Source organism: Empidonax traillii, unplaced genomic scaffold, assembly GCF_003031625.1.
Source record: "Empidonax traillii isolate 1590-97213 ecotype Southwest subspecies unplaced genomic scaffold, ASM303162v1 scaffold181:size1721324, whole genome shotgun sequence".
Taxonomy (NCBI): domain Eukaryota; kingdom Metazoa; phylum Chordata; class Aves; order Passeriformes; family Tyrannidae; genus Empidonax; species Empidonax traillii.
Genome location: NW_020955374.1, coordinates 819,313 through 839,312, shown reverse-complemented (window position 1 = coordinate 839,312; position 20,000 = coordinate 819,313). Strand labels below are relative to the sequence as shown.

At 37.8% G+C, this 20,000-nt stretch overlaps 1 protein-coding gene across 5 annotated transcripts in view; it reads right to left on the bottom strand.

Moving 5' to 3' along the window:
- Positions 1-20,000, bottom strand: part of ZFHX4 (zinc finger homeobox 4) — a 151,553-nt gene that overhangs the window by 6,076 nt on the left and 125,477 nt on the right. For all 5 annotated transcript variants that reach the window (XM_027886173.1, XM_027886177.1, XM_027886174.1 and 2 more), the window contains 5 exons: positions 19,550-19,666; positions 13,162-13,295; positions 12,815-13,015; positions 10,269-10,386; positions 4,025-9,424 (listed from right to left, as the gene is read on the bottom strand). In XM_027886173.1, the coding sequence (XP_027741974.1) occupies positions 4,025-9,424; positions 10,269-10,386; positions 12,815-13,015; positions 13,162-13,295; positions 19,550-19,666 (5,970 nt within the window). The remainder of the gene's footprint in view (positions 1-4,024; positions 9,425-10,268; positions 10,387-12,814; positions 13,016-13,161; positions 13,296-19,549; positions 19,667-20,000) is intronic.

Below are 20,000 nucleotides of genomic sequence, written 5' to 3'. Positions count from 1 at the left end.
ATTTAGATAAAATACACAAAATTCATTTAAATATCCAGACAGCTTGCAGTAGAACAGTGCAATCCATGTGCTTTATTGGAAGCTAAATGTGGAACTGAGGATTTCCAAAACTAAATGAAGAGAACCTGATGAAACTCATAATCCATTTCCAGACATGAGAGATATAGAATAGAAAATTCTCATTATGAACAAATATTCTAATCCTGCTAACTCTTTTAAGTGACTATCAAAGAGAAGAGACTTCCCTTCCACTTGGAGGAAATGGAGGGCTAAAAATATAAAAATGAAACTACTACCAGTGGGCCAAAAGCAAACAGAGAACAGAATTTAGTGCCCTAATAATACAGAAAGTAATTGCTGCTGAATCAAATTTCTCTCTTGATAAGATTTCAAAACCCACTAAGTACATATTACTCAGTGATGTGTGCATTCTTAGAAAAAGCTGTTGTGAATCTTTAAGGCAGCCCAGGCTTAAGTGATGTGCAAAGAACCTATGGTAATGATGATGACATTAAAAGGTTCACAGAACCAGTATTAATAGCTAGAAGCAAGATGAAGCACTAGTTTTCTGCAAGGGATCGCAGGCAAGAACACAAAGCTTAGAAGAAAAAAGAATGTGAATTTTAAGAACAGCTGAAAACAGCAGGTAAACTCTTCTATCTATAGTCACCTAGAAAATAAGAAGGAGCTTGAAGAATAAAGATGAGCTGAAACTAAAATTCTGTATGAATTAGAATCCCACCAAATAACTCTTTATTAGGTATTATGCTGAGCAAACACAGCAGTAATTCTGAGACCTTGCTCAGCATTTGATGCCCACAAGATGGTAAAATTACATTATCTAGAGAAATATATCCCACAGGTTAGAGAATTGTGACAAATAATTTCAGAACCACACAATAATTCTGGCATTAAAACCCCCTTGTTTTAGAACAAAAACCCCGAATTTAAAGTTAATCTATCCTTTCACTCAGAAATGAAGCTATTTTATTTTGCAAAATCTAATAATATTCATAAATAATAGTCCATTTTAAGCACTATATAAAGAAGATACAATTAACTGTAGTTTCCATAGTTCCATCTTTTGTGAATTAATATTATATTCAAGTGTTCCACATCAAACCTTTCGTAAAAGTAAATATTGCATTTTTTAAAAGCATAGTATTTTGCAAAATTTAGCTGGGTTTCCTATATTTTGGAAACAGATAAAAAATACTGGATGCATAAACATGAAAGTGAAATCTCTCATAAACTTGTATTAACCAATCGGGATAATTTCTAGTCAGGATAATTTTCTGTCTAGTATGAGTAAAGAGAATCACAAAAGAGAATTTTAAATATGAGGTTTACAATTAAGTTTCATTAGTTCCCTGTCTTAGCAAACACATTCTTTCAAAATAAGGATCTTATTAACATTGTCCCTTAAACAAACATGTAGGACAAAACGGATGGACTTTGCCACAGGAAATACGTTTACCAACCCAGCAAGCATCAGTGAAAACAGGTAAATATTTCAATATAAGGGATTCCAATAAGGCTGCTTCTGAAGTGTATTTGTGAGTTTGGGTCCCATAGAGAAGAAATAACACACTTGCAGTGGAATTCACAAGAAGTAAACTTGAACTATAGGGTAGTGAGTCATCAGGGAGTTAGCTTCAGCAAATCCTTCACGCAAAGAATGATGCAAAGCAATTGCCTGCTGGCTGGAAATATACATGCTGCTAGAAGAACTGTAGCCAAAGAAACGCTCGCTTGAAAGACTGCTTCCAAAAGGATACATCTTAAATGATTCTTAGCAACAAACATAAATTTGAACTATCAGACAAAGAAGGATAGAGAAGAAAATAGAAATGGGTTAATTAGGTGCAGAAAATACTAGTGTTGAGCACATACCGGAGCACATCTAAGCACATTACTGTTTTTCTATGATGAATGATTAAAATAATCTCTCTTCTTTTTTTTTTTTTTTTTCCCCACTCACTATGACTGCTCCATTATGTATCATTAGGGAATGGAGATTTATGCATGCAAGTGTTTGCCAGGCAACAAAAGGGGGATGTAAGGGCTATTTAGCATATGGCAGAAGAAGTTAACAACAAGATCCTAGTAGCTAGTTTACACAGCGGGCTTTGCCCACAATGGGCTAATTAACCTTAAGAAAATGCAAGATGAAAGAGAGTAAAAATCCATCTCAATCGGCAGTGCACTGTGCATGCTATGATACTAATGATTTAAATTTATCTCAAAGAAAAGATATTTGGTGAAAATTAGAAAATCTTAAAATGGAATTACTGTGGACCAGTTGGCCTGTAATAATGCCTTTTGTGTTATTAACAGGACAAATACAGACTCTGAGGCTACATTGATATTAGTGAGTTACAGAGTATTAGCAAATATTTCTGAAACTAAACATTCTCTAAAGTGAAACAGTAAGAATAGTCACTGACACTTTTGGCCTGGGCCAACTAGTCTTCTCTTAAACCTCTCAGCACAGCTAAGAAACTATCATGGATCCATGACCATCCCCCAGACTCACTTTTTATGGGGACTTCCTGTTTTAGAAAGTAAAAAGTATATTCTCAAGTAAATTTCTTTTAGCAGTATAGACAAAACCCGAGTTTTCTGGAGCCCATTTTACCTGAAGGTCAATCTAACCCAAACTTATTTAGGAAAGTTATATAGAGAAACTATAATTTTAATGAACAACAACCAGCCATTTTTTGGCCCAGGACACTGTATGCCATTAAGAAGGAAATACAGCAACTTTATATTTCCTTTATATGCACTCTCTGTGCCAATAACTGTTTGACAAAAGCCAGAAGGCACTCAGCCAGAGACTACATTGTGGAAGGAAAGCCTTTCTGATCCAATGAAGAGAAAAACAAGATGCTTTGACCACCACTTAGGGAAACAATAACATGATCATCATCAATCAAAGCAGACCTGGGTAGTAGAGAAGACATTGCTACAGTCTTAGTATGTCTAATAACACTGGTGATTAAGCCTCTAGTTGCCAAAGAGTGTTGCTTTCTAAAGCAAAGTTTAGAGAACAACAGCAAGTGGGATTATTGGATAAAATGAGGTGAGGGGTCTTAAACAGCTTCCTAGCTCTGCTGTGCACATATTTTATATGAATGTGCAAAGTTAGAAGATGAACGGGAGCACTTCAGTCTGCAAGGCTGCAGTCACAATCTGCAAAATTGTAGCCCTATACAAGAAACAAACTAGGTTCATTCTTTGAGGACTGAACAACTCATGCTACAGAAAAATTGGTTCCTTAACATCAGCGAAACCTATTGCAAGAGGAAGTGCTTTCCAATGTAAGCAAATGCCAAACAAGAGTCAAAACAGTCAGTAAAAAAAGAGTTACATGTTGAGTTGAAAGTGCAAGCCCAATGAAGCAGTATGTGTCTGCGATGACTTTATAAACTCCTGGAATTTGGATTGCAATGAAACTGACATTGCAAATCACCTTCAACAAAGCCCTTTTTATCTTAGCAGGTGATTATTCAGAAATATAATAAAGGGTCCTGGGCAGCATTTTATTTTAAATATTTATTCTGGATTAAATGACAGGTTGGACTGGTCTAAGGGATGGACCAAATGCCAAATGAGCTGATAATGTGAGAATCTACTTTGTGCTTCATCAGATGTTACTTTAAATATTTGCATGTAAAAAATGTACATACAAAATTCTAATCCAAGTTTTTACTAAAGGAACATCAATCAAAACAAACAAAAAAGCACAACAATGCTATAGTTATATTGCATTTGTACAAAAACCTCCAATGGGCTAAAAACATTTTTGTCAATTAATTTTTCTTTTCTTTGAGAAATCAGAGAGATCATCCAGGCTACAGCAACAATCATGCTCTGGGCACACCTCATAGGAGTACTTTTTAGCTAATCACACCAGTTTTACAAGCATGATATGAATGCATAATATGCTGTCTTAGAAGGGGATGGTGACTAGGCAAGAAGATCAAATTAATAAATTGAGAAAATCATCCCCTTATAGACTTACTGTTTGAACTTTGTGGAAATCCAGGTAAGGAGGATGGACCATTCATTCCAGGCAGAAGAACAGGAGGAAGGCCAGGGAGTCCTGGATAAGCTGCTGGCAAACTGATACCATGAAGAGAACTGCTGTCCATCATGCCTGGCTGCTGTACTGACAATCCTAGCACATCAGTAGCCTTCTTTATGCGATCCAATTCTTGCTGTGCCATCAACTGTCGAACTGTTGTAGGAGCTAAATAATCTTTCTCCCGATCTAGCTGACTTCCCACAGTTTCTCTCACTTTTGTAATATGTTGTTTGGAAAAGATATGATCTCTTATGGACAAACGTGCAGAGTATTTCACACCACACAGAGAACATTCTGGCTTTGTCCCATCAGGTCCGGTCTGATTTATCATGAATGGCTTCCCAATGTTAATTTTGAATTTCTTTTCTTTAGCCCGGGCATTCTGAAACCAGACCTGGACCACACGTTTGGGCAGCCCAATCTCATTCCCTAGCATTTCACACTCCTGCATTGTTGGAGTCCGGTAGTCACTAAAGCAAGCCTTGAGAACTTTAAGCTGAAGGTTACTCATTTGTGTTCGGAAACGTTTGTGGCCTGGCCGATCACTGCTTTTGGATTTAAAGGGATTGCTAGCTCCAAATGGATTAGGAGAACTTGGATCAGCTATGCTTGATGTTTCACTGCGATCGGCATTATCATCAGGGTCATCAGTAATGTAGTAACTTTGGTCATGATCACCATCTTTTTCACTGAAGTGTATTGAAGGGCTTGTTAAGGAAAAGAGAAATTTATCATCGGTATTGTCATTTGTAGGTGTAGTTGCTGCTTTTGGTAGTGTGTCATTCACAAGTGGTTTTGGTTCTTTGGGGGGTGATGTGGGTTTTACATCCCCTGAACTGCCAGTTGTGCTTTCCATTTCATTGTTCCCCTCATCCCCTGTTGTGGCATCACTAATTGCTGTATTAATTGATGAAGTCTCATCAAAGTCAGTCTTGTTTTGATCATATCCAGGGTCAGCAGGAGGAGCATTCAAATTTTCTATATCCTCACTAGACTCTGCTTTAAAAGAAGAAGGACTTAAAAGATTCTTCGGTGACATTTCTGCAGTTTTGCTAACAGGGGTTGATACAGTGGAGGCTAATTCATTTTCACTTGATAATTCAGTTTTTGCTAATGACAGTGATGGGTAATCAAAAAATATGTACTTTTGTGGACTTTCTCCTCCATCTTCAGTTGATATCAAAGGACTCGGAGGCAAACTATAACCAGCCTGTTTCCCTTCATTCCAATGTCGAGACCGAATGTGACTTTCTAAAGCTGATTTTGCTTTAAACAGAGCTCGACAAAAAGGACATCTTTTATGGGACTGGGCTGGACCAACTGCACGGAATTGTCCCTTTCTTTCTCGGGCTCTTGTGTTCTGAAACCAGACTTGTACAACTCTCTTTTTCAGTCCCACTTCACGTGCAATGTGATCTAGCATCTTTCTGGTGGGGTTGGAATCCAGTAGGTACTTTTCATAGAGTATTTCCAGCTGCTCTGGAGTAATTGTAGTTCTTAAGCGCTTATCACGATGTTGATCTTCTCCACTGTTTCCTCCCTCTTTCTCACTACAGTTATTGTCTTCTTTATCATCTAGTTTTCGTTTCAGGGAACTTGAAACTGTAGCAGGGTGTGTCGTATGTGACGAGCCAGTTTGTGGTGGCATCTGAGCAAGAGAACTATTAAGCAACTGTCCAGTCATCAAAGGATTATTTGGGTCAAATATCATATAGGGCATATCCATTGGTCTTTCTAAAAACTGTGAGTGAAGAAATTGGTTTTGGGCTGCGAGGAAATGCATGTGCTGGTGCTCTTGCCAAAGTTCTAGAGTTGGAAAGGCAACTGTACACTGATCACATTGGTACTGTAATAACTGAGGAGGTAGACTGTTCTGTAGAGAAGTCATTGAAATTGGTAAAGGACTGGAAGGAACAGGTGTGGTTTGTGATGCAGAAGGAGGTCTGCCTACTATCTGTGATTGCTTTTGCTGCTGTGGCTGAGAAGCTGAGGGCTGAGGGTCAGAAGAGATTACTGGAGTAGACTGTACTGGTTTGGTACTTTGGGAAGTTGCATCTGTTTGCTTAGAGATGGTTTCATTTTGTTTTGGTTTTTCTGTGGACTCTGGTTTAGGAGAAGCCTTCTCAGGTTCTGGTTTGGGTGATGGAATCAAAGGAGTACTGGAACCAGAGCCAGAGCCTGCTGCAGTGACTGTCAGGCTTTTTGATAAGTCATTTTGGCCAGAAACTGTACAGTTCTTATACACTGTTTGATCAGAGGCATCCATAGAGTCTTCAGTTTGGCTTTCATCTTGAGCATCATCATCTTCGTCTTTATAACACTGCTTTTTCTGGTGTGTAATCAAATCAAAGATCCTGGGAAAAACCACACTGCACTTTTTGCACTGATACTGCATGTTACTGGTTCGAATGTAACGCTCATTTGTCAGTTCCCTTTTCTCGTTGTCTTTAGTTTCAGCTTGGTTTTCGTAACTCTTGCGAGCTTTTTGTCGTGCATTTTGGAACCACACGACAATAACTCGGGTAGGTAGGTTAAGTACAGTTGAAAGTTGTTCAATTTCATCATCTTTTGGATAAGCATTTGTGTCAAAGAAGTCTTGGAGGACACGAAGCTGGTAGTCAGTAAACCGAGTCCTGGATGATCTCTTGCTGAAAGATGCATCAGACTTGTAGGGTTCTACAGCTGAAGGCTGAGGATCTATTCTGATATCTTCCAATACTGTTATAGGAGGGTTGCTGAAGTTGTATGGAGAATCTTTATTTCTCTGTCGTTCTTTAAACAGCGTATTACGAAACCAGTGCTTGATAACTTTCTGTGAAAGACCAGATTTCTCAGCCATTTCTTGGATTTGCTCTTCACTTGGAGAATTGTTAATATCAAAATAAGCCCGCAAGATTTTTAACTGGTCATCTGTGATTCTTGTACGTGGACGCTTGAACTGAGAGTGCCGCAGGAAATTGGGGTCTAATCCCAGCTGCTGCTGACAAAGCTGGGTAAGATCTGCAGATAAAGTATCCATTGGTGGCAGCTGGAGGGCAAGCTGAGGAGGCAATGCAGGATGTTGCACTGGCTGCATCATAATTGGAGGGAAAAGTGGGAGATCAAGCGAAACGGGAAGCTGGACTTGAGGTGGGGCTGATGGTGGTGGTGGTGGAGGAGGAGGTGGTGGTGGTGGAGGAGGTGGTGGTGGAGGTGTAGGTGGTGGAGCTTGCAAAGGTGTGGGAGTTGTGTTTTGAATTTTTCCAGCCCCAGCTGAAGAAGGCTGAGAAGGAGTTGGAGGAGGAGGAGGAGGAGGTGGTGGTGGTGGAGGTGGTGGCGGAGGTGGTGGTGTCTCCGGAGAAGATGGAGAAATTGGATAAAGCTTGTCATACGCCTCCCTGTACTGTCGGGCAAATTTTTCTAATGCTCCATATGGAAAAAAATGTCCATGCACATGTTCTTGATGACTTTTCAGAATAAGAATGTTGGAAAAGAGCTTACTGCAGGTTCCACATTCCAGTTTGTCTGTGTTTTCACCATCACCAGTCTTGCCTTTTTTCTGCACTTTTTGTCTGTTCTCATTGTATTGGATAACTAACTCAAACCCAAAGTTCTCCAACAAAGCCTTGGCTGCATTCCCCCTTGCTCCAGAAGCTATTCTGGGTGGTGGCATGGCTGGTTCTGAGGACTTTGGCTTCTTCATATCTTTGTTTTCTTTTAGTCCTTCATTCTCATTAGTAAATTCTTGCTTTGGCTTCTCTTGTTTTTCAGAAACTTCTTCTGACTCCTTAAAAGATGGCATATCCTTTATCAGCTGGCAGTCTGTACTTACTAAGTTATTTTGCTCTGCCTTCAACAGCTTGCTGCTTTGTTGCTGCTGCTTTTGTGACTGAAGTTGGGGCTGGGTGGATTGATACTGTTGTGCTTGTTGCTGCAGTATCTGTAGCTGGGTTTGGCCAACATGGTGCTGAGTTTGTATCTGCTGCTTCAAATCTTCTAGCAGTGATCCTGTCATACCAGCCATCCCAGGCATACCAAACGTGGCAGAACCAGGCAAACCCAGATCTGGGCTTAAACTAAATTCTGTCCCAGGTATATAGAATGGGAAAAGGAACTGAGGCTGTTGAAATTGCAGCAGTGCTTCTGGTGTCATTGGAAAGTGAGGCAAAAAAGCTGGATTTAGAAACTGTGGTTGAAAGAATGCAGCTTGTTGTTGCAGTTCATGCTGTAGTTGCATTTGAAGTTGTGCTGGTGACTGGGGTGGGTGATGTGTAGGCTGAGCAGAAATTAATTCAGAAGCTTGCTTTTTATTTAATTCTTTGGCATCTAAATGTGTTTCTTTGCTGTTAACTGCTGGTAAGCTCATAGATTCTAGCATTCCTTGGCTGGGGCTATTAACATTCCCTGCTACACTATTTCCGCTACTTATATTACCACTTGGTTCTAATTTTGCAGCCCTTGCCTTTGTTTGATGAAGCACAGATCTCATATGGATTTCCAATGTAGAACTTTGGCTATATGCAACATTACAAATGCTGCATTTGTAGGGTTTGTTGTCAGTGTTGCTGTTGGTTTCTTGAGGGACAGGACTTGATGCTTCCTGCAAAACCTTTTTGAGTTTATGTAGATGGGACACTGAGTTATAGTGGACCAAGAGAATGTTCTTTTGGGTGAAAGACTCTTTACACACTGTACACTTATACGGGCGAGATGGATCTAGAAATTTTTCCATAGTAAAATTTGGCCCTTTTCTAAAAGGTAAGGTCCGCTTTGGTTCTGAGCCCATATCATCTGGAATAGAGCTACTATCGCTTCCTACAGGACTTGCTTTACCTTCCTGATCCATCTCATAATCTCTTTCTATTTCCTGTTCTAGTGCATGATCATCTTGTGCCATACTTTCACTTTCTGCCCAGAGTTCACCGTTGACAGGTAAAGATGCACACAGCTGCTGAAGTTCAGCTTCATTGAGTTCAGGGTGGCCGGCTTCCAAGTGTTTTTTTAAAGCCTGGAATGTACGGAAGCTACGTTGGCAAAGGCTACACATGGTAGCCGCCCGAATAGCGTGATACTGGGAATGTATCTGAAGCTTCTGCATAGTCTTAAAAGCCAAGCTACAATGGTTGCAGCGGTACTTATAGACATGGCGGTCAGAGACAGACAGCTGTTGCTTCTTCTGCTGTTCGTTTAGCTGATCCGTCATAGAGTCAGTGGTCTTTATATCTTTACTGCTGCTCTTATTCCAATCTGGTGTTTCAGTAGATTCCTTAGGTGGCTTCTGTTCCTCAGTCTTAATTTCCATTGCAGTTTTTGATTCATCGGTCCCAGGGGTATTTTTCTCATCCGCAGGACTTTCACCTAGTTAAAGAAAGTGAAGTGTCTTTTACACAAGTAGAAGAGAAGAGCACATAGAATTCCTTTTAATTTCTTTTTTCATCAGAAATTAAGAGAAGGCACCTCAGATGCCATGTGCCGGTTTAGTAAAATATAACAACCCAACCTTGGCCCAGAAAATAAAGCAGACAGGAATAACAGGATGTTAAAAAAAAGTATTAAAACCCACAAAAATAATCAGACTGGCAGTGGCAGCTGGTCTAGGAGTGGTGTAGGGCTTCTATTTGTCAGAAGGTAGGAGTTTACTGGTACAATGGGAACACCAAACAAGAAAAGCAAATAAACAGTAGGAAAGGGAGAATGAGTAAAAATGGGGACAAGAGAGAGAACAGATAATTAGAAAGGAGGAGGAAAGTGGTCTGAGAAGAGAGGGAGGAGCATGCTGTGAAACGTAGAAAAATTTGCCAGTGCAGAATACAGTAAGTGTTCAGGATCAGGATCATACAGAAATGGAAATGTAGACAAAATCACTTACCTAACATTCCCCATTGATGGTGAATGTGACACTGTCTTTTAAGACTAGGTCTTATTTGCTGCTTAAACAAGGAGGATCTTACCTTCAAAGTGGGTAGGCACTGATGTTTAATTTTAGCTCCATCAAATGCAAAGAGTCTGGCGTACACGTGCATTCTAATAGCCCTGCACAGGTGCTGTCAGCCAAATTCAGACCCCTTGTTACATTTATCTTTTTACTGCCATGGCTATAAGCTAGCCAAAAAAAAAAAGATTCCCTTTACTAATAAACAAGTAGTTTACTTCTAAATTGCCCATACCTAGCTCTTACACGTCTGGGCTTTTTCCTGCATACCTGGATATTTCCCAGATCCCTCAGCCATAATGGTTGCAGGTGTGTCACGTTCAGATTTCTCTGAAGCAGCTGCTGGCAATAGCATACTGTTGGGCATCATGACATCTGGTACAGGAACCTTTGAAAACCAAGAATATGGTATTATTACACTATTTAATACAGTATGAAACAGCAATAGTATGAAACTATAGTTCAAAAGATCGACCATATCTGCATGAAAGACTGTCAGTACTAAACCAAGATCCTGATTCAGTCCTTGATAATGGTTTCTGACAGACAAAACCATCATGTGTCCCTTGGTGGAGAATCAACTCAAAATAATCCACAATAAGGTGATGCAATAGAGCTACATACACACAATATTTCATTGGTTTCACTGTCACCACAAAGAAGATTTTGCTGACTGTCAGGGTTGTCAGATTTATCAGGGGAATTTTCCCCAGACATCCTCCAGAGATAGAAATCATGTTGAGATATGGTCACTAGTCATTTCCTGACTGAGGGCATCCCCACTTTGCTTCACCTGTACTGTTTTTTTACACAAATGCTGGACCTTCCACAATATTTGAAAGAAAATTATGTTTATTTCAACAGAGAAATAGCAACTTATTTCCATTTAAAATTAGATTTTTCTCTTTCTTCTTTCTTTTCTGTATCTTCTTAGACTGCTCTACATTGTTGTGTTATGCTTTCAAATTATAGATAGAAATCTTTGAAGGATATACTCTTCGTCTGGTAGGATTCAATTTAGCGAAGTTGACATGAATATTTGTTCAACACTTCATGTTTTCCTTTTGCTTTGATCTTTAAAATGAATTTGTATCAGAAATAAAGGATTGTCCTACAAAGATTTAGCAGGACTGGGTTTAGGTTACTGTTCTGCCAGATTCTGTCTAAAGGACCTTGGCTAAATCAGATTGAGCTGCAGCTCCTCATTTCTAAGAGAAAGTATTTCCTTCATACAGAGGGTAAAAGAATATTCATAGAAGAGATTTTTGAGCTGTAAATAAATAATGGAAGCTACATCCATTATGAAGTATGAGTAGAAACATCTTTTGTTCCTCTTTAACAGTTTTAAATTATTTTAAACCTCCCTTAGGATACATAAGAATTTTCTATCTATCTATCTATCTATCTATCTATCTATCTATCTATCTATCTATCTATCTATCTATCTATCTATCTATCTATCTAATCTATCTATCTATCTATCTATCTATCTATCTATCTAAATTGCCTATTGGAAAAAACATCTAGACATTTAAAAAAAATGGGTTTAGTATATTTGTAATTTAAGCATAGCATTAATAGCATCCTCTCAGAGGACTAATGGCTTTGAGTTTACTTGGGAGAGAAGGACTAGCTAAAATAATTATGTATAGAACTGTAAAATGTCCCAGAGAAGAAAATTTTGCTATAAATGGTATTTATCTTGTCATCAGAGGGTTTCAGTTATAGACAGGGCATACTAGTGTTAGCATCTAGGACAAGTTAAATTACACAGCTTATATTTTGAAATCTCTTTCTCTGGGAAACAAGATGTTTTTTCCACCTCCCCAGCACCCAATGAGGAAAGATTTCAAAGTTGCCCCATTATCAGTATAGAGGGAATTATGGAGAACTTGAGAAGAAAGCTCATGCTGTTCAATACGGAGAGGGAGGTTTTCCACATCTTTCCAGTTTCCTAAAAGGGTCTGGAAAAGTTAAATTTCTACTCCATTTTCCTTTCAGTGGGCCAAAATTACGTGGTCTGTCAGAGCTATAATAAGTAGAAAACCAAGGAAAAGAAAAAAGAATCCTCAAGTGTGTATTTACTCATCAGCACAAGGAACCCTAGACCTTCCATCAAGAGCTCTTTCAATTTTTCTAATGTTTTTGCCACTTAACTTGGGAATGAAGTGGTAGAACTACAACCACAGACATATAAATGAAGGAGTCATCTATGGATACAGAAATAATTCTGTGGTTCACTAGGATTTCCAAGTGCATTTCCTTCTAAAAAGGCAAGACAACCAGAGTCAGTGTGTCTTAAGAGGTGAGTTTTCTAACTGAATTTATGCTGTAATAACAAACATTTACTAGACCTGATTGTCTCTTTACTGACACTGTTCTGAATTGTTGTTTCAACTGCTATTTTACAGCGAATTTCATGTAATATAATGTGCAGTCAAGCTATGCATAGGAATTCTGTGTTTAGGAACTACATTCTATGGATAACTCCCATTATTTTACAAACAGAAATCACAAGATTTCTGAGACCTGGATAATATTAGATCAAATTTACAGGTAGGCACTTAGAGACATGGACTGGCTTGACGCTTCCAAGGTTAATGTCAATGAGGAATGACAGGTTCTCTGCATCTTTGAAATCCACCTTCAGTCATTTTCCTGAGAGGTATCAGTCACTGGATGAGCTGACAAGAGAACCTAATAGTCCTGACCCACTCCCCTGCTCAAGCTACCTGAGTGCTATGTCACAACAAATACATTGCCCAGAGGCCCAAGTACGTTTCGATAGCGTGTGCATCAGCATTTAGAACACTTACTGTCATGAGCAGTTTCTCCACACAGTCAGGGGACACGCTGTGCAGGTGGGTCAAATGAAGCTGGAGATGCATTTTGTTGCTGAGGACATCTTGGCAGAGGGGGCAGCAGATAACAGGTTGCATTGAATGCTGTGACAGGACATGCATCTGGATACGATTTGGGTCCCTACTATTGTAGTTACAATATGGACACTGATAGAACTAAAAAAAAATCAAATAAAGATGCAGGCTATTAGTCAATGTGCTTTTTATAACTTGCTGATATTGCTGTTTTAACAGCATATCATCTCTGTTTCACTCTTGAGTTATTTGAAAGAATGCAATTAAATTGTTACATTTCCTTTTACCTGCTCATGACAAAATTTATTGTCCTCTGGAGGCTTTGATTTTTTAGCTGCACCATCCTCTTCTTTTGCCAGAAGAAGCTGTTGTGCCCCTACCACAGTGTTCGCTTTTGGTTCCTTCTCTGGTGTGACTATTCCTGTTTTGAAAACATAATTTTTAAAAACATGTTTTAAACTTTAAAATATCCCAGTTTATGAAGAGACTCTGACTTCAAAGATCCGTATTGTCTTTGAGGGTCTTTTTTGTTTGCTTGTTTGTTTTTTAAACTCTGAGAAAAAATAAGGTTGAATAAAACAACTCTCGTAAGCACAAAGGTGAAGATACACTTTTATCCTTGATGGAGACTCTATAAATACATTTAAAAATTGACTCTTCTCTACTGTTTAGATAACCTTAGGTTGCCTTTAAAGATTAATCAATAATGTTCTTTCTTTAGCAGCTCAGTATGAATTTGTGTATTACATTAAAACAAATCAGCTTTTGCTCAAAAAGCCTGTTTTCCAAAATAATTAATTTGCTGCTGTTTAATTACCCTTTCTCTTTCCTAAACTGCCTGAGCAATATGATTATTGTGCTGTTTTGATAACTCCTGCCTGGTTACAATTCTGAAGCTAAATATAGTGAGGCTTTAAAAGAAATACTGTGGAGAATAGGATTTCAGAGCTAACCTAATATTAATTATATACAAAGATCAGTCATTTGGGATTGCTTTAGATGTTTACACTGTGAATTTTTATAGTCTGGCATTTGTGATCAAAACCAGAATATAATTGTTTTCTATAGATAGTTGTACTATTAAGTATTAAATACTATATTTAATATTATGCCGAAGCTAGCTGTGTAATGCGGCCCAGTCTTGCACACATCAAAGAAAAGAGTGCAATTCTAATTTCCCAGTCCATCAGAAAATTCTTTCCAACGTCAATTTGCCAGATAATCTCTTCTGCTAGGCTGGATATTACAAGAGCATTGGGTAGGCATGTCACATACATCTCACGACAAACACAAAACCTCATTTACCAACCATTCCAATCTCATCATAGTGCGGCATCATCTGACCTTTTTTCTGCTGTTTATTATGAGTATTTCTAATTTTAACTTTCAATTTTCACCATCTTCCAGTCAATTTGCAACTAAATTATTTCCAGGGTGAGGACACTATCACTGGACACTGGGTGCAAATACATCTTGAAATGCAATGAAGCTAAACCATTGATTGCTATCAGACCCAACGTAAATATATAGTCCGGGGGTAATCTGATTGTATGCTGTGCATGAAGATTTATCTTGATTTTTTCAATCCACATAAGGTTCATATAAATGAACAAATTGCACCTCATTGCACAATAACCTAGGATTAATTTAAAAATAAGGTCATGGATGTTTTGGCAACAAAGTAAACATGAAAAAAAAAAACCACTTGTATTTTTCTGTAGACAAAACCAAGAACTTTTTATTATTATTACTTTTATACAGAGTTTGTGCAATATTTGATCTTACCAGGCAACATTAAAGAGAAGTAAAATAAGAAAACAGTTTTCAAGGTAAATGCCAAATGCTCATGGGAAAATAATAACCAATTGAAATGGAATCATACAGGGGCATTTTCTGAAGGGCACTTTTTAAAAACATCACAATACATATGACTTATATATTAATGGTTATTTCCCCACATATTGATTTTCATTCCTAAGTTGCTAATTATTTCTTTTGGTGTAATTTAGTATTTTTGCATGTTCTAGCTCGAATTAAACTTATTCCTGCTGTATTTCCCTATTTATAATGATCAACTTGTCATCACTGGCTTACTATCTGAACAAGTCGCTTTTTGGAGGCCCCTGAATTCTTATACTCTCAGAAAAAGATCCTGGAGGCCTCTTTTAGACTGCTCAGTAGGTGCTGGGCCAACAGCCTGAAGGACTGACTACCTATGCTTAAAGGTAAAATCTAAATGATGCAATCTCATAAGGTACCATTTTACTACTTGCTTTGCTTTGTTATAATACAGTAATCCCCAGACTATCTGTATTTACGTATTATTTAAGTGTCTTAACTGTGAGAATTACAGGAAGTTAAAAAGTGACATACTATATTAACAGAGAAAGGTTGTTCCTCAGGTTTTAGAGGGATAGGTTCAAATTATTAACCTCTCTTCATTTCCAACTGTCAAAAATGTCTAACAGTTGACTACTGTTTCTTACCTTTATCATATGTCACTTTTAAAATGTCCCTTTTTAAAGACAAATGGGACAGAATCTCAGCTCTTGTAAACAGACACCGTTAAACCGGAAGCTGAATTTAAAAAACAAAATGAAAAAATTCTTTCTTTTCTTCTCCTCATCATGTTAGATTATTCTCAACAGGTTGTTACAGAAATTACAAACCAAATTCTGCCACAATATTTACTTGTGAAAATGCATTTAACTGTGTTTTGGCAGTGGTATTTAGCTCCTAGTGAAATTTAGCTTGAAGTGCAATCTGTGTGTGCCTGGGCACACACAAGGTTAATATTACACATCATCTTCCACCACAGGATGGAATAACTTAATTACTTCAAAGGGCCTATAATAATCATGAAACACATAGTTCTTGTTTCTATAAAAACAAGGGGGTTTTCTGGTTAAATTTTCTTTTGTGGTTAATGTAATAAAACCATGGAGTTATAAAACACTGTGCTGGGGTCAATAAATGCATAACAAAGCACAGCTTTTTACTATGTTTACTATGATATTTATATAAACTGTCGAAGTTTACAGAGGCTTTGTTGTTTTTGTTGTCGTGTTGGCTCTGGATTCATTCAACCCCAAGTGCTGTTACTCATGTGACTGAAGTTACATCTGGCCAATAGTAATGTAACTGAGTCTGTGACTTATAGTGAGCTCTGGAACAAACAAACAAACAAACAAACAAACAAAAACCCCAAACAAAACAAAACAAAAAAGCAGTTGATTTTGCCCTGTGGCGTAGGGGAGTCAATTGCCACTGCACATGGTGAAGTCCAAAGCTCCCAAGCCATAGTGTACATGTCAAAATCAAAGGAGTTTGGCTCCTTATGAAATGGTCCAGCTACTACAACTCGATCCCTCGTCTCACTACATCAATGCTCTGTTTTCCATGTTGCGTTTGCTGTTTTAAGGAGCTTCTGTATGGAGGCTGAAAAAGGTTGTGGTCTTATAGAAAGGTTATTGAAGGAGGAGAGAGAGAGGAGAGAAAATATTACAGTCTCAAGCATGCTGTGTGGCACTGTTTTCATAGCTAGATGTTCTGCTGGCATGCCAGTCTTACTAGGCAGTTGTAGGAAAAGAATAAATCCAGTTGTTATTCACGTTTTAAATACCCACCTTTTATTCTTGAGACACATTATTTTTAGGGGTTTCTTTTGCAATTTTGCAATTCTTTTGATAATATAAAATACACAGCTTATTTTAGATGAATAATGCAATTTCAATACATTTAGCTCAAAAAATAAGTTTAATTATAAATAAGTGCCATGAAATAGACTAGTCAAAGATTGCCTGTCAGTAACAGAATTATTTAACTTGTGTAAGATTGCTAATATAAAAATGACACAATTCACTGCAATTCAGATGTCATCACCTTCGTAATATTTTTGAAACCCCAAAATAAAAATGTTTGTGCGACTAACAAGAAGGAGAAAGTTAAAGAAGTACATATACTGCTGAGAAAAAAAATCCTGGAAAAGCCATAATAAAACCACTGTTTTCTTATTTATGAATCTTTGTATTTGATAAAGATTGTATAATTTAAGACTTCTGACACATCAGATGATGTTATTCAGCCTCAAAATAATTCTAAAATTATAATTACTGGTAGAGTATTCTTTCTAATTAGAGTAGAACGAAAGGATAATTTTCATTGCAATAATGAAGGTTAATTTCCATCCTTTCTCATGTTTACTACCTTATTAAAAAGTGCTCCCCTTAGCCATGGCAGAGACATATTACATTTTCAATGCAAATGTATTAATCTGGATAAATTCCATATTAATTCTTGCACTGCATAGAGCTGTAATTTGGATTATAATTAATCTAAAGTGGCACTAGATTTAAATGACAATATAAATGAGGCATTAGTAGGCTTTTCTATTCTGAATGAATATTCAACAAATATAACTTGCATATTGCCAAGTCTCATTTTGAAAGCTCTACTCCTTGAGATAAGGTAAGCAATACAGCACAACAGCTTACACAAACATACTGTTACTAAATACATGTTAATCCTTTCTCGTCTAATAGATTCTATGCTAAAGAGGGGTCACAACACTTTCCTGTCTAACTTGTTAGTATTGTGATTAATTTATTGGTTTTCCTGAGATTTCTTTGGCAAGACTTGCAACACTCAGTTCATGAGAAAGCCCAAATTAACATTCAATTATACATAAGCAGTTATGCAGTCATTAGAAATACTTGTCAGCTCAATGAAAATTAAGATGATGGTCGGAACGTTACATATGCAGAATTAATTTAGATTAGGAAAATAAAAGTTTCCAATAGATTCAGGATTCTACAGCACAAACTATTTTCTGCAAAGCACAAAGGCAATCATGTATTTCAGCCCTTATTTTTATATGAATCTCACTGCAAAGTTATTTGTGTAATTGCTGGCACGGGAATGCAGAACAATTATGCTGGTTTTTTGTAGTGCACCCAGTAGGCATCTGGATATAGGTTTGTCCTAATTAAACTTGGCCCTTATGAATGGCTAATCCTGATGGAATTTTGAGAATTCCCCTTCAGTATTTTTTTCTAGATTCCATCTTTTTTTTTCCTTTTTTTTTTTTTTTTTTTTTTTTTTTCTGGAGCTTTATTACCACATTCATCCCTGAGCAACTATAAATGGGCCTGCCTAAGAAAAAGAAATGGGCTGATAAATTCCCTGAAGTGGTTCACACTGTCCCCTAGGTAAAGTGGACAGTAGAAAATGCAGGCTGCAAGTGGCTGTCACCCCTCTCCTGGGGACTGTCCAGCCTGGCACCTGGCGAGGCTGCACAGGAGGACCTCTGTCAGCCTGGGAGCATGGCTTCACTGCACTGCAGGCAGTTTTTACCAAGTCAGAGAGCCAGCCAAGGGGAATATATACTTTAAACCACAACACAGTTTCTTGCTTAACATCATCCTTGTCATCAATGGCCTTCCCGCAGTCTCTTGATCTCAAAAAAATAAAGCAGCTGAAGAGCAGTCGAGGTTGTAAACTGCGATGGCTACTGACCTTAGCATGTCAACAAGCAAACTTAAAGGAAGCTTTAATCTTTAAGCCAATCTTCTGAATTGACCTATCACAGAAGGGGCCATCTATAATATTTTTTGGTAATAAATTCAAAAATGTTAATATGTAAGGAGTAAATTGAAGTATGGGAGAATTTGGGTGTTAGAAACTCATATGTAAAAAGATATTTTCTCTACAACTGTATGTCTTTATGGATAATACAATCTCCTTTGTATGCTGCTGTCATTGGCATACAAGGAAAAGATATATGACTACCTGAAACTAATAGGCTTCAACCTGTTTCAGCACTTCTTCTGCTTCAGTGAATCCAACATAATGTAACTAGGTATAGCGTGCGGCAAAAGTAGCCAATGTAATATTCATTGTGACCACAGATTTCCATCTCATACATAAAAAGCATGGGTGAAGTCACATATTTGCCAAATCAAACACAGAAAAAGCCTTGGGTATCGTATCTACACCAGATGCTGGCCCAGGGTTTGTTTGTGCACAAGTAAATGTCATGACATAGGGGTTTTGTTTTCAAAGACAGTAGCTTTCATTACTGGGCCTTGTCTATTCCAGGAGATCAAAATTACCCAACCCATAATCCGTTTTCAATGATATTTCCTCTTTCTTAGGCTGAATCATCTGTAAACTTTTTCACTGGATTTTGTGTATTTTTTAGAAAATGCTTCAAATAAATGGCCAGGAAGAGGCCAGATTCTTGGGAGTAACTGATCAGAGAGCAAGACCAAAAAATAATAACAAAAACCCCCACATTCTTTGGGTTAAAAGGGGGGCAAAACCTGATTGAAGAAAAAATTCAAGTGGTACCTAATCCTGTGCTTATGAAAAATTAATATGCCATCAGAGGAATCACAAGTACAGCTAAGATTAATGAAAGGCGCTTAAAAAATTACAAGCACACAAACTGATTTGATTAAAAAATAATCTCACTGGTCGTCCTGTAATATTCTTCAACTTATCCGCATCTATCCTGTCAGATGGTTATGATTAAAAATAGGTCAATGGGAGGCTACTGATAGAAATCACATGCAAAATGCACATGCAATGAATAGTAGTGGGAATGTCCAGATAGTTTAAAATGAAAGAGCATTTCATAAGTTAAAAAGGGGGGAAAACAAAATTCTAGCATCTTACCAGAGTCTTTACTAGATTTTTTGCCTTCACTATTGTCTCTCTCACTTGAGTCTTTATCATCAGCCACAGCCACTGATGTACTTTTAGCAGACCCTTCCGTATCTTCACCTTGTTCTTCTGTGGACAAACACAGAAAGGATCTCAGGAAAGAAACTCAGTTACCACTTAACATCAGTTAAAAAATATGCCCTGTAATAAGAACAGCACTAACAAAAGGTGGCAAAACAGGGGGAAGAAGGGGTGGGGGAAAAAGAAAAGGGAAAGAACAGAGCTTTAAAGAGGTTGGACATTAATTCCAAATAATTTGCAATATTTCAAAATCTATCCAGCAATTCTGACCGTGTCTTTGCCAGAGTACCCGCTTTCCCCCAGTGTGACAGATTTAAAGCCTGTCATTTCACATTCTTTGGCTAGAAATGATTTGTGTTATAATACACGCACATGCATGCAC